This window comes from Plecotus auritus (assembly GCF_963455305.1).
Source record: "Plecotus auritus genome assembly, chromosome: 2".
Taxonomy (NCBI): Eukaryota; Metazoa; Chordata; class Mammalia; order Chiroptera; family Vespertilionidae; genus Plecotus; species Plecotus auritus.
In genome coordinates this window covers 103,615,521-103,631,126 of record NC_137771.1, presented here as the reverse complement: position 1 = coordinate 103,631,126, position 15,606 = coordinate 103,615,521, and the positions used below count along the sequence as shown (strand labels likewise).

At 40.2% G+C, this 15,606-nt stretch overlaps 1 protein-coding gene across 4 annotated transcripts in view; it reads right to left on the bottom strand.

Moving 5' to 3' along the window:
- Positions 1-15,606, bottom strand: part of SEPTIN10 (septin 10) — a 93,744-nt gene that overhangs the window by 20,097 nt on the left and 58,041 nt on the right. For all 4 annotated transcript variants that reach the window (XM_080655321.1, XM_080655320.1, XM_080655323.1 and 1 more), the window contains 3 exons: positions 10,111-10,272; positions 8,017-8,113; positions 6,313-6,481 (listed from right to left, as the gene is read on the bottom strand). In XM_080655321.1, the coding sequence (XP_080511447.1) occupies positions 6,313-6,481; positions 8,017-8,113; positions 10,111-10,272 (428 nt within the window). The remainder of the gene's footprint in view (positions 1-6,312; positions 6,482-8,016; positions 8,114-10,110; positions 10,273-15,606) is intronic.

The following is a 15,606-nucleotide window of genomic DNA, read 5'->3' as shown; positions in this document are numbered from 1 at the left end:
GCAAGCAGTCAAACTCCCGATTGAGGGGACAATTTACATATTAGGTTTTTATTATATAGGATTGTTATGTACACACCAAATTAAATGGAAAAGATTCCCCAGAAAATAGAACGTAACTTCTTCAAAGTACAAAAGTATTACCTTCCTGAGACATCAGGCTATAATGAACTATGGAAGCTATATCAAATAATTTATCCACAAGTGAGAAGAGACATTCCGCTGCCCCTGACCCGAGAAATCCAGTAGGAGATGCCTTCTGTCTTAAGGACAGCAGGCATGAAAAGGGCAGAGCCTCCCTTACACTGATATCTAGTTCTCTATTTTTCTTGCTTGTCCTCTGCAAGCAACCTACACTCACTGCTCTGTACCTAATCTGTGTAACCTGGCCTTTAAAGAAACCCCCTTTCCCATTTCTCCATTCTTCATCTGGTTAATAAGCAGATACATCCCAAACTGATAAATGCTCAAGAAATGGTCTGAGCAGTCATCGACTCTGACTGCCCACCACCTGCCTATCTCCTTTTTAAATAAAGTATTTTTATTGATTTCAGAAAGCAAGAGAGAGGGAGAGACAGAAACATCAATGATGAGAGAGAAACATTGATCAACTGCCTCTTGCACACCCCTTACTGGAGATCAAGCCCTCAATGTGAACATGTGCCCTGATGGGGAATTGAACTGTGACCTCCTGGTTTATGGGTCCACGATCAACCACTAAGCCACACTAGCTGGGCTGCCTATCTCCTTTTGGTATCATTTCTCTGATTCCCTTTTGGAGTGCTACCTCTCCACCATGGGATATAGTCTGGCAGGACAATTAATCAGGTTCATCCCAACGTAAGCCAAAACATGGGTGCATGTCAAACTGGGCCTACTGAGCACTTCATAGCCCATCCCTGTGGTATCGATTGTTGAGCAGAGAATAAAAAGGCTGGAAATGGTTTCAGTTCATTCATTCCGCTCCCAGCACTAGAATAAAACTGGTTCCTATTGGTTCTAAACCAGTGGTTCCCAATCTTTTATTGGCCATGCCCCACCTAAGCTTCTCTAAAATCCTGACACCCTCCCGCCCGCCCCCCCCCCCTCTCCCCCCGGCCCGTGACATATAATTCTTATTCAAAAAGTGAACTCCTATTCACGTGGAGGAAGCCTCAAAGGCCATTAACTTGGTCTAAACAAGTTTCCAAAGAACATGGCATCCATGAAAGAGAAAAATAAAAGAACAAAAGGACAGTTGCAGTACTAAGGAAGAAATCACTAAGAAATTATTTTTAAAAAAAATGAAGTTATATGAAAAAATAGCAAATAAAGTTTCAAAACATATAATAGAGAACTAAAATGCATAAATATGTCACAATATATATTTACATACTGTATATGAGGCCCCTAGAACCATAAGAAATGCAAAAAATTCACTGTTAATAACACATTCTCAAATTGTCCTCTTAAAACTCAAATTGTCCCCCTGTGGGGCGTGTGCCCCATGTTGGGAACCACTGTTCTAAACATTCCCTTTGAATCTATAGGTCTTGGCCTATGAAGTCTTCCAACTATTGCTCTTTTTGTTTTGGATGGAGTGATCTCCATTATTTTCAAAGAACAGGAAAGGAAGCAACTAGATTGTACTGCACTGCTATACTTCCACAGCAAAAACCTGATCCTCAACTTCAACATAGCTGACCTCTTCTTTTTTCTTGAGACCCTCTTCACTTGCTAGTTTCCCTCCTTCCTCTACCCAAGGCTTCTCAATTTCTTCTGCCTCTCCAGCTGACAAATATGAGAGAAACTCAAGGCTGTTTCCAAGGCACCTTTCTTTCCAGATGTACTTCTCTTTCCAAGTAATCTCATCCATACTCATATATTCAATTAACCATCTTAAGCTAATTTTTTTTGGTCCAGCCCTTTCCTCTGAGCTCCAAATAAATATCCAAAGTGCCATTTGACATTGTCACTTGGATGTTTCAGAGGAAAATTAAAGTCAACAGGTACAGCCCTAGCCGGTTTGGCTCAGTGGATAGAGCACTGGCCTGCAGACTGAAAGGTCCTGGGTTCGATTCCAGTCAAGGGCACATGCCCAGGTTGTGGGCTCGATCCCCAGGAGGGGACGTGCAGGAGGCAGCCGATTAATGATTTTCTCTTATCAATGACGTTTCCATCTCTCTCTGCCTCTCCTTTCCTCTCTGAAATCAATAAAAATAAAAATAAAATAGAAAAATAAAAAAGAAATAAAGTCAACAGGTACAAAACTCAGCTTATGATTTTCATCATGCTAGTTACTGCTGTCCTCCCACCCCTCCAAAAAAGTTAGTTTTCCTCCAGAGACACCTACCATGATGAATGGTACAAATATCTAACTAGCCAATGAAACCATAAATACAGGAGACTAGAAGTCTTCCTCTAGCATCTTCTGGCATCCCCTACCTTTTTATCTTATTACTAGAGGCCCGGTGCATGAAATTCGTGCACTGGGGGCGGGGGGGTGTCCCTCAGCCCAACCTGCACCCTCTCCAATCTGGGACCCCTCGGGGGATGTCCGACTGCCTGTTTAGGCCCACAGGGATCGGGCCTAAACAGGCAGTCGGACATCCCTTTCACAATCCAGGACTGCTGGCTCCCAACTGCTCGCCTGCCTGCCTGATTGCCCCTAACCGCTTCTGCCTGCCAGCCTGATCACCCCCTAACCACTCCCCTGCCAGCCTGATCGACGCCTAACTGCTCCCCTGCCAGCCTGATTGTCCCCAACTGCCCTCCCCTGAGAACCCGGTCACCCCCAAATGCCCTCCCCTGCATATTCCCTCTTTATTAGATAGGGTTTTTTCTTTAACATATTGGACAGCCCTAACTGGTTTGGCTAGGTGGATGGAGCATTGGCCTGCAGACTCAAGGGTCCCAGATTCGATTCCGATCAAGGGCATGAACCTTGGTTGGGGGCACATACCCAGTGGGGAGTGTACAGGAGGCAGCTGATGGATGTTGCTCTCTCATAGATGTTTCTCTCTCATAGATGTTTCTAGCTCTCTATCCCTTTCCCTTCCTCTCTGTAAAAAATCAATAAAATATATTTTTTTAAAAAAGAAACATTTAAGATTCCTCCATATCTGCCTGGCTGGTGTGACTCAGTGGTTGAGACCCCAGGCTGCCTCAGCTGGGAGGGGATCGTGCAGTGGGGGTGCATGCCCCTGCCAGGCTGAGACCCCAGCCCAGGTTGCCGGCGCTGGCAGGGGATCACGCCGTGGGGGTGCAGGGGATCGCGCCGTGGGGGTGCGGCGCCCCTGCCAGGCTGAGACCCCAGCCCAGGCTGCTGGCGCTGGCAGGGGATTGTGCCGTGGGGGTGCGGTGCCCCTGCCAGGCTGAGACCCCAGCCCTGGCTGCCGCCGCTGGCAGGGAATCAGCTGTGGGGAGTGAATTTGTCTTTGTTTATTTTAAAGGGTCAAGAGGGCCTCTGGGCAGCATTCCGCCAGGCCGCTTACTCTGCAGGTTCTCAGCGGCAGCCCTCCCTGAGACTGGAGGACTCCGGCGGGGCTGAGAGGACTGGGCACCGCCATCTTGTGGCTATGGGCGCCGCCATTTTTGTCGCGGAATGATGGTTAATTTGCATATTACTCTTTTATTAGATGGGACTAGAGGCCTGATGCATGAAGATTCATGCAAGAATGGGCCTTCCTTCCCCCGGCTGCCGGCACCGCCTTCGCTCCGTTTGGAGCTGCCTTTCCATCTTCATTCTGGCCTGGAGCCGCCTTTCTGCCTTCCCACGCTGCCCAGAGGCCCAGAGCAGCTGGGGCGGTATGAAAGGCCTGGTCATCACCATGGTGATGACACAAGCGTCCCACCCCCACGGCGCCTGCATATGCAAATTAACCCATCTTTGTTGGGTTAATTTGCATACTCACTCCTGATTGGCTGGTGGATGTCGTGAAGGTACAGTCAATTTGCATCTTTCTCTTTTATTAGTATAGAGAGCTAAACACTTAGTTCTTTCAGTTTCATCTTTTAGATATTTTTCAAATGCAACCAGTTCTAATTTCATTACTGTTTCATTAGTCTTAGCCACATCTCCTAACTCGTATCTCCTAAGCATCATTGTACACTCCTTTAATACCTTCCTTACATTACAGCTAACAGTGATTTTTTAAATGTAAACATGATATCACTCCTTCAATGACTTTGCCTTTCCCTTAGGACAAAGACCAAAATCCTTCCCAGAGCCTCCATGGTCTTACTCCTGCCTGCCTGTCCTCTCAATCTTATGCCATCCCCACTGTCGCCTTTCCAGAGGCCATTTGCTCTCTGCCTTCAGATCTTTACATGTCTTGCTGTTTCCCCCATGTTATTATAGCTCAAAACAGTAACTGCCTCAAGGAAGTCTTCCCTAAATTTCTGGATTAAACCAGGACACCCTCCCCTCAATATACACTGTCTGTCATTTAGTGCACATTTCACAACTGGGATTTGTTGTGCAATTAGTTGATTTTGCCCACCCCAACAAGAACATAAACTACAAGATGGTCAGGACCATGTGATCATCGTCAGTATATCTCCAGCACTTAGTCCACAGCCTTGTAAATAGTAGACACTTTAAAAATACTTATAATTTTACACAGTATTATTCACTGTTGAATCCCAAAGTAACTTCTTCCCAAGTTCCTACTCAAACTCTTCACCTAAATATTTAATAAGCAACTTAAATTTAACATGTCCCAAATCTCTCAATTACCACACACAACACCCAAAATCTAACCCTTCCCCAATCTTGCTCATACCAATAAACATCACCACCCTGAATCCAGTTTCATAGGTCACAATTGGTGACTAGAGTCATCCTCAATTCCTCTCCTTCCTTTAAGTCCTATGTCCAACCATCAGTGAGTCCTATTAACTTTACCTTCAAATCACATATCCTAAGTATGCTTCTGACAACCTCTATGCTACTCCCCTAATCCAAGCCTCTACTTCTCATGCCTGGACTACTACAGTACACTCCTAATTTGGTTCCCTCACTTCCACTTCTAAGCACATCCCACACTCTCTTTTCCACACAGGGCCAGAGTATCTTCTTCCCACTCCCACCTCAGAAGCTCTACAAGGGCAGGGTCTTGGTTTAATCCCAGAGTGCTTCCATGCCCAGTGACTAGCATCATGCTGGGCAGACAGCAAACAGTTAAGTATCTGCTAAATGACTGAACTTAGAATATTACTTTAAATGCAGATTCTTGGGCTTCATCCCTAGAAATTCTGAATCTGTATCCCTTAGTCATCCACAGGTGACCGATGACCAATCCACCAGGCAACCTGAATCCCGATTCTCAGAATCTTTCAAGGCTGTCCTACTTGCTCTCACTATTGTACACAGAGACCTCTGAAGTGACCCTGAGACTTGAAAGAATGAAAGATGAAGCCTTCTTTGGGAAACATTAGAGGAATCAAATCTAGGTGACTTATCTTCAATAGAGAACATAATCATTTTACCAGAACTGGCTCAGAACTGGAAGTATAGCATTCCTGAATAGGTGAGGAGGTATTAAGTACATAAAATGCTCCTTAGAACTAAAACACTAATTAAATCCATAGATTGAAAAAAAATTAAAAATTTAATGTCATTTATTAAATCTTCCCAAAAGTCATTTGCAATTGCAGCATCAATTTAATTTCTCCTCTTCCTTTCTTTTGCTTACTATGGTGCAATTACTGATAGCCAGAAAAATGACTGAAATACAAATAATCAAAAGGAGAAGAAGTCCTTAGTTTTATAACAGAGTTTAAAATAGTTTAAAGATCTCATGATTGGAATGCAACAGCAGCATAAAAAATTACATTTAATGTTCATCATAAGAAGGTCATCAGGTTCTAAAATTCTTGTAAGTATATTGCAATATTTAAGATACAGTCTAATTTCTGACTCCCTATAAGTACTTTCATTCTTTCTTTATATTTTCCTAAATTTAAGTCATTCTAAAACATTCATCAGGATAAAAACCAACAGTTTTTAAATTTATTTAATATGATTCCCATTTCAACTTTCCTTTATAATAATAAATATGCTTTCATTTTTTTTCAGATAAATAAAAATCAAAACCAAATTAAAGGAGTTTTTCTTTAGTTATTCATTTCAGCACATACTGAAATAGTAAGCTTTTGCCATATGTTCTTCCTTTCATGTGAGGACTTAGAAACCCTTAAAAACAAGAAGGCTTTAAGTGACCTAAAAGCACAATAATTAATCACTATTAAATGGTTCTACTTCATATTGGGAGATTTCTGAAAAAGACTTTCTCCATCCTTCTGGATAAATAAAAAAGTATAATCCCCCCTTACCTGAGAGGCTTATTCTCTGGGCCTACATCAGTAAAGCCCATTTCCTCCAGTTTGCAACGCCTGTACAGTTCATAATGCCTCATATGGGTCTGTTCTCGCAGATCCTCCATGTTTGTACAAATGAGCATTTCCCGAAGCTTTACAAAGTCACAGTGGTTTTCATTTTCCACTAGCCAGAAAAATGAGAAACAGCAACACCAGTTTTTAATTACTGACATACAATTAGTATTTGTTGAATGAATGATTAAATGAAAATATCTGAAATAACAAAGAGGGAAATGATAAGTCTGATATCTGTATAAGTAACCAAGGAAGAAACTCTTGCTAAGACACTGAATTATAGGCAACGTTAAGCTGATGGCCAGAAGATTTGCTTTAAATTTAGTAGCCAATGGATAAACAGAAAATAGGAAAGAAATGTCCTATATTATGTTACCACGTGCTCCAGTATTTCACTAATATAGTGCTAACAGTTTACAAAACATCTTCAGGATACTTCACATAGTGCTTAAAAAATAATGTAACACCAGCCCTAGCTGGTTTGGCTCAGTGGATAGAGTGTCAACCTGTGTCCTGAAGGGTCCTGGGTTCGATTCTGGTCCAGGGCACATGCCCGGGGTTATAGGCTTGATCCTCAGTAAGGGGCATGCAGGAGGCAGCCAATCAATGATTCTTTCTTCATCATTGATGTGTCTATCTCTCCCTCTCACTTCCTCTCTGAAATCAATAAAAATATATTTTAAAAAAGAAGTAACATTATTTCACTTCAAAGTAGTAAATTCTGTATACTCAAGAATCCCATCTGTGCATACTATCAAATTTTTTTGATATAAATGCCACATTTACAATCTTGTGTTAGACAGTTAATAAACTTAAATGTTCCCCCTATGTTCATAGTGACCAGAAAACCACAAATAAGTACGTTACTGTTTAAGTACAACTGTCTTTTAATATTTTATACATTAAAAATGTTTAATTTTCAGTATTTAAGTTCATTATAAAATTTGTCAATTTAATAAAAAGCATTGGGAAATCAGTACTAGCAATTACCACTACAAGTAAATGAACCAAATAGTTCTAATTACTTACTCATTATAATGCTAAATAAATTCTAACGTTTTTTTAGTTGGCTGACTGGTTTATTTTGGAAATAGTTGGCAATACTTTGTAGTAAAAAATATGTAAATTTGTAAGATAGCTTATTATACCCTAGAATTACCTGGTAATTAGTTTATGTATCATATTTACAAACTGTTATTTACACTCAAATTTTTGTTCAAAGTGCCTGACCAGTGTGTCCCACCTTCTGCATGTCTTGGTGCATCTGAGCAGGTAATGGGGAGGCTCTACCTGGCCTCTACAGACCTGGCTAACAATGAGTCATAATAAAAAATAAGCATCACTTTATCCAGCCCACATGGCTCAGTGGTTAAGTGTTGATCTATGAACCAGAAAGTCACAGTTTGATTCCCGGTTAGGGCACATGCCCAGGCCGCGGGCTTGATCCCCAGTGTGGTGCATGCAGGAGGCAGCTAATAAATGATTCTCTCTCATCATTGATGTTTCTCTCCCTCTCCCTTCCTCTCTGAAATCAATAAAAATATGTTAAAAAATAAATAAACATCACTTTAAAGAATGCATTAAACGCAACTTTGAGACTATTAGGTGACATAAATATTTCTAGTCATTGTTTATCTCATTTACCTTGCACAACACCCCAAGGGTACTGGCGAGCTTTGACCAGCTTATTTCCAACTTTTACCTCATCCATACTTCCTACAACAGCAAATGGCAAATGTCCCTGGAAAGAAGCCACAATATCAATCACATCTCATACCAGTGTGATAAATACTAAAACAGTTTTATAAAAATAACATAAAATTAAATAGCAAATTTATTAAAATCAAATAATCTACTATGTTTCAGATTTTAAAACTTGACCGTATATATATTTAGTGTGCGCACAGATATATACTATTAATATAAAATAATATTTACATCCCAAATTAATGCTAAATACAGAAAATGTTTCTAATTTAGAGAAATGAGAGATTACTATGAGCAAGAAGATACAACCCAAACTAAAGATGAATCTAGCAGACTAGAAAACTAGCTGAAGTAACGAGAAAAACAAACTTATTTGAAGAATAGTTTACTGCTTTTTAGAGAGAAAGGGAGGAAAAGGGTGAGAGACAGAAAAAAAACAACATCCATGTGAGAGTGCAACATCTATCGGCTGCCTCCTGCAAGCCTCCCTACTGGGAATTGAGCCCGCAATCCCGGCATGTGCCCTTGACCAGGAATTAAAATGGCAACCTCCTGGTGCACGGGACAATGCCCTATCAACTGAGCCACACTGGCCAGGGCGGTAAGGAGAAAATGTTGAGCAAACAAACAAAAGGTAGATTTAGAGTCAATGAGCAGATTGGTCTAAGTTAAGGATTAATATAGGGGAAAAGACAGATGTAAAAAATATTATGTTTAATATTTAATCATTGACATTATTAGTCTCTTAATTGTGTCTTTCTGAAAAGTTATTCCAGATGGACACAGAAATAAAATTAAATGTAGCCGAAACCGGTTTGGCTCCGTGGATAGAGCGTCGGCCTGCGGACTGAAGGGTCCCGGGTTCGATTCCGGTCAAGGGCATGTACCTTGGTTGCCGGCACATCCCCAGTAGGAGGTGTGCAGGAGGCGGCTGATCGATGTGTCTGTCTCATCGATGTTTCTAACTCTCTATCCCTCTCCCTTCCTCTCTGTAAAAAAAATCAATAAAATATATAAAAAAAAAAAAAATTAAATGTAGAAACAATATGACACATAAGAATTAAGATCACTTACATTTATATGTCATTTAAATTAATGAGGTTTTTTATATATTTATTTTTTTTAATTTTTTTTAATTTAATAAATCTTTATTGTTCAGATTATTACATTTGTTCCTCTTTTTTCCCCCCATAGCTCCCCTCCACCCGGTTCCCACCCCACCCTTTTATATATTTAGTTTTAAGTATCGTAAAATAAATGGGAGTATGAAAAGTCAGAAAAGGGAAAAAAGAGAAATGGAACGAACAGTTATTGAATGTCACGATGTTGGCAGTGCATAAAAGTTGTATCCTCTCAACAACCCTTAAGATAGGTATTATTAATCCCACTTTATAGGTAAGTTAATAGTCTTAGGGGAGTGGAGGTTAATAACTTCCACAAGAATATATGGTTAAATCTGTCCGACTACAAAACCCATGATTCTTCAAAATATAAGCTGATATTTTAAAGATTTGGAAGCCTGAAGAAAGTAATATAAATAACTTAGCTGTCTTCAATTATAGTAAACTAAAGGTTATATGAATGTTATTAGGTACCTGTGACACTACAAGAGAAAATGAGCTTAAACACCAGATCAGAAAGATCTCCTTAAAGATTTTAAGATTCTGAAATATCCAAAGGAAGCTATCAAATCTTCTGTTTTTAAAGACAGAGTCGAAAGGTATCTTTAAGGCAATTAAGGTATCTTTAAGGTGTCTTTAAGTATGGTTTCACAAAAGGAGTATCCCAGTCTCACAATGTATCATTTGATTTACATGAAAATATGGAGGAAAGAAAATATGCTAAAAAATATAGGCTCATTATACTTTTTTCAACTCCAGAAAACAAAACATTTTCCTATACTGGACTTTTTGAAAATTCACCTTTAGAGTCTTTCTGGAAAACCTAAGCGAAAATATGTTAGTAGCAATGTTATCTATAAGTTACTTTTTTCACATGTAAAACAGACGTAATATTCAGTTAGGAGCTCACATTCATTGAAGCATTGATTTTAGCAACAGTTTCATCATCTGTCGGGAATTGGTATATCTGGACACCATTGCTGACCAATTCACTCATGAGCTTGATCTTAAACTTCTGTAATTCAGTTTTAGAAATTGCATCTGCTTTGGCAATCACTGGTATAATGTTCACCTATTAAAAATAAAGAAAAACAAAATCTCATAATTGAAGATTTATTTTTTTAAAAAAATATATTTTACTGATTTTTTACAGAGAGGAAGGGAGAGGGATAGAGAGTTAGAAACATTGATCAGCTGCCTCCTGCACAACCCCTACCGGGGATGTGCCCACAGCCAAGGTACATGCCCTTGACCGGAATCGAACCTGGGACCCTTCAGTCCGCAGGCCGAAGCTCTATCCACTGACCCAAACAGGTTAGGGCAAGATTTATTTTTTAATCCTTCAGTTTCTGCATTCAAAACCACTAAGTCTCTGAGAAATTTCCTTAACCTAGATTAGGGGATGGGCAAACTATACTCGAGCTCATTGCCTGTTTATATAAATAAAAACTTATTGCCCTGGCTGTTATGACTAAATGGTTAGAGCACCGGCTCTCGCACCAAAGGGTCGCTGGTTCAATTCCCCATCAAAGGAATGTACCTGAGTTACGGGAGGCAACCAATGGATGTATCTCTCTCACATTGATGTTTCTCTTTCTCTCTCTCTCCTCCTCCTCTCCTCCTCCCCACCCCTTCTACACTCTAAAAATTAATAGTCAAAATATCTTTGGGTGAGGAATAATGGAAGGAAGGAAGGAAGGGAGGGAGGGACGGAGGGAGGGAGGGAAGGAGGGAAGGAGGGATAGAGGGAAGAGGAAGACAAAGAACAGGAGAGAGAAGGGGGGAGGAAGGAAAGAAGGAAGGAACTTATTGGAATACAACTAGGTCTATTCATTTACTTATTGTCTACGGACACTTACATGCTACAATCAGAGATCAAGTGGCCTGAGAAGCCTAAAGTGTTTACTACCTGGCCCTTCACAGAAAAAGCTTGCTGACCCCTGACCTAGATTAATCTTTCACCTAAATTTCAGTTTAAAAATCTCACATTTTCTTCTCTCAAAATCTCTTACAGTCCTATCATACACAAATAAGTAACATGTATCATTAAGTTGAAACCACCTGCTTACTTACTAATATTTTATTTCTTAATAATCTAAGCACTAAGTAATTAGGATGATTGATCCCATACAAAATTGTGAAACAGGTTGTTTCTTCTTCTGCCTCTCATTTCAACAGCTCCCTTTCCCCAAAGAATCTATCCAACTTGTGCCTCATCAGCAGTGACTCCTACCTAGATGTTAAAGGAAAGAAATTTTATGACCAAATGAAAATGTTCGTAACTCAAAGAAATAACTTTCTCAGCATTATCTGAAGTCCTATCACCAGCCAGAGAGAAAGAGATCTGGAGTCATGAAGGCCAACAAACTTGTAAAAAGCTAATTCTGTAAGATTAATGTCACAATAAAAGATGGATGTCTACACAAATTTAGGGGTGTGTAAGTTTTTTGGGGTTTTGGTTATTTATTTACGTAGTTTGTTTTTAGTGAAAAACTTCAGTCACATGTGTCAAGAGAGTGAGATATCAATATAATTTCCAAAATGAAAAGTAAAAATCATAATTTCTACTTTATTCCTATATTTCTTTCTCATCTCCAATTTCACACTGATTTACTGGTATGTTTGGATTTATTAGTCTTAAATATGGAAGTGAAAATTTTTCTAACTATCCATGAAATGACAGAAAACTTTCCAACATGTGGGTAAAAATAGCTTTTATGTTAAATTAGAGTACAGCACATAAAAAGTTGATGCAAAGTTCAATATGATGTACGTAAATATTCAATAAATTATGCCAAGTTAATAACTTACATAATTGCATCCACAGTAAGTGCAGGAAGCAGGCTGCAGTATAAGTGGTCCAACGTTAAACTTTTTGACTGTAATAAAAGTGCCTGACCTTAAGCTTTCGATTGCCAAGGCATCCATTTCAAAGACATCAAACTTGAATAAATATATTGCCAGGTATATGACAAAGCTACTAGCAAAACACCAGTAAGGAACCAGGCTGCCAGACCCACGAAGTTCCCCTTTTAGATAGCCTGAGCCACCGAAAGAACTGACCCACATCTCCCTTCCCACACTCTAATTCCCACTCTTACGCTTTACATTCACCAATAAAGAGCAAACCCACAACACCCAAGATACCCCACTCTTGAGCCCTAATAAACACAGAGTTCCAGGTTTGTACTTCCTTCTTTTCTCTCTTCTCCTGATCTCCTATGTGGTCCTTGGGTGTGCTGTGTACCCTCCAGGGATCTGTAACAAATCTTGTTCTTCTAAGTTCCCTGATGGTTTCTTGCCGAATTGCATCCTGAGATCATAATAAGAACCACAAGGGCTGGCCCAGCCAGGACACAGACTCTGGTGGTGGTGGTAGCGGGTGGGGGATGTCTGTGGAGCTCATACTATGAATAAATACAGTCGGAGGAGTACCTTCGGCATTTCTAACCACGAGCATCACCATCAATAGGCTTGAGGACACACATAGACCGAAAGATAAACCTAATTAGTATTTGTATATCAGGGGGAGGGGAAGTAACATGTTCCACATTGAAGGTAAGATAAGGTAGGTTTCCATGTGAGCAGTGGAGTGTTCTGCTTTTAGGAACAAAAGACGAACTATCAATTTTAATTAATCTTCACATCTGCCCCTTGAGATCACCTCTTTTTAAAACTCCCTAGCTTTTATTTTAGAGGTGAAAAAACTGAGGCTCAGAGGGCTAAAATAACTTGCCAAAGAACATATAGCTATTATGTGACAGAGCTAATATTTAAAACCTGCCTTTACTGACACCAAATTCTATGATCTTTACACAAACTACATCATGTTGCTTCTGTCTAGCTAAGACAATGCTGCACACTCTTACTTTTATGTTCCATTAATAAATATGAACTTCCATATAATCAGACTAAATAATGAAAAATAACTGGCTAAGTGGTTACAAAGTCTGGTCAGATGAACAGGCTATCAAATAAGCTTCATCAAATTTTCGCTAAGACCAGGAGCCTGCAACTAGTGAAACGTTGATTGATCTATGCACCAAGACTTCACACCGTCAGGCCTTCATGCTTTCCACTCTGATATCTACATAGAAAGTAGTAATGCCCAGAATGACCTTGCTTTCTGAATATTATCTCATAAAATAAATAGCCAGGATAATGAAAGCTGAATTTCTCATAATATTAGAGGTTACAGAAAATTTCTAGTTATTTTTTTAGTATAAGATAGTAGTCTATAACTGCCCTAACCGGTTTGGCTCAGTGGATAGAGCGTCGGCCTGCGGACTGAAAGGTCCCAGGTTCGATTCCGGTCAAGGGCATGTACCTTGGTTGCAGGCACATCCCCAGTGGGAGGTGTGCAGGAGGCAGCTGATCGATGTTTCTCTCTCATCGATGTTTCTAACTCTCTGTCCCTCCCCTTCCTTTCTGTAAAAAATCAATAAAATATATTTAAAAAAAAAAAAAGATAGTAGTCTATAACCACATTTTAAACAAAAAAAATCCTAGGTGAGTTAATTTGTGAATAATATTTTTTATAGATCTCTAAATTTATATATATGTCCTTGGCTCAGAAATTCAAAAATAGTTTTTTTGTATAGCGCATATTAAAACACAATTTACTGTAATATATGATAAAACATTACATCTTAATCTTTGTCAATGAACTTGTCATAAAGTAAAATTAATGTCAAATAAATTCCACATTTAAAAAACGTAAATGACCCTTCCACCATGTGAGGCTACATTGAGAAGTCTGCAACAAGGAAGATGAACCTCATACAGCCATGCTGGCACCCTGATCTTGAACTTCCAGCCTCCAAAACTAAATTCTACCAGGACCCTGGGCTATAGGATTTTCACTATACAAGAGAAACAAACAGTCCTGGATGTACCCTGTCCATCTACACACTGGCTCTTACAAAGCACCAATGGCACAAAGATTCTAAATAGAAGTTTGCAAGTGTTATTAATCAAATGTGAAGAAAGGGATTTTTTCTGTTATGTGTGCACACCCTATTTTTCCTCTACCCCGATTTTTTTTAACATGAAAAGTCCCTAGAAGTTTTGTCATAAAAAAAAAATAATTTTAGCAAGAAGATAGTTAGTTTTCTACTTGTCGATGCCTTTGCAAGCCCAGAAGAGAGGCCTCAGAAGACATCAAACCTACTGACACCTTGATTTCAGACATCTATTTTCCAAAACTCTTGAGAAAATTTCTGTTATTTCAGCCACTCGGTGTGTTGTATTTTGTTATAGCAGCTCTAGCAGACAAACTAATTAACTATGTCTCCTAGCAATTTCACTCCTAGGTAGACAGCCAAGGGAACTAAAAATTATGTGACCACGCAAAAATGTGTGCATTAGCAGCATTATTCAGAGTAGCCAAAACCCAAATGTCCATCACCTGATAGAGAAAATATGACATATCCATACAATGGAATATTATTCATTAATTAATTAAAAGGAATGGAGTACTGATAGGCGTTTTAAAAGAAAATGTAAATAAATTCTCATATTCTGACATACAATTTAATATGAAAAAAGAACTAAAGTTGCCCTAGCCGGTTTGGCTCAGTGGATAGAGTGTCCGCCTGTGTCCTGAAGGGTCCCGGGTTCGATTCCGGTCAAGAGCACATGCCAGGGTTGTGGGCTCGATCCCCAGTAGGGGGCGTGCAGGAGGCAGCTGATCAATAATTCTCTCTTATTTATGTTTCTACCTCTCTGAATTCAATAAAAATACATTTTTTAAAAAAGTGCTGCTGCTAGCATTTTACAAAGAACTAAAGTTTTATGTTAATGTTTTTTTCTGTGTGTCTCATCTTCCAAACTAAATTTCTCTGGAAAATAAGCTAAGATTGAAACTTAGCGAATATTTTAAAAATGCAAAAAATGAAAGTTATACATATACTAGAAGCCCGGTGCACAAAATTCATGCACGGGGGGGGGGGGGTGTCCCTCAGCGCAGCCTGCACCCTATCTAGTCTGGGACCCCTCGAGGGATGTCCGACTGGCTGTTTAGGCCCGGTGGGATCGGGCCTAAACGGGCAGTCGGACATCCCTCTCACAATCCAGGACTGCTGGCTCCCAACTGCTCGCCTGCCTGCCTTCCTGATTGCCCCTAACCGCTTCTGCCTGCAAGCCTGATCACCCCCTAACCACTCCCCTGCCAGCCTGATTGATGCCTAACTGCTCCCCTGCCAGCCTGTTTGCCCCTAACTGCCCTCCCCTGCAGGCCTGGTCACCCCTAACTGCCCTCCCCTACAGGCCTGGTCCCCCCCCAACTGCTCTCCCCTGCAGGCCTGGGTCCCCCCCCAACTGCCCTTTCCTGCAGGCCCGGTCACCCCCAACTTCTCTCCTCTGCCGGCCTGGTCACTCCTAACTGCCCTCCCCTGCAGGCTTGATC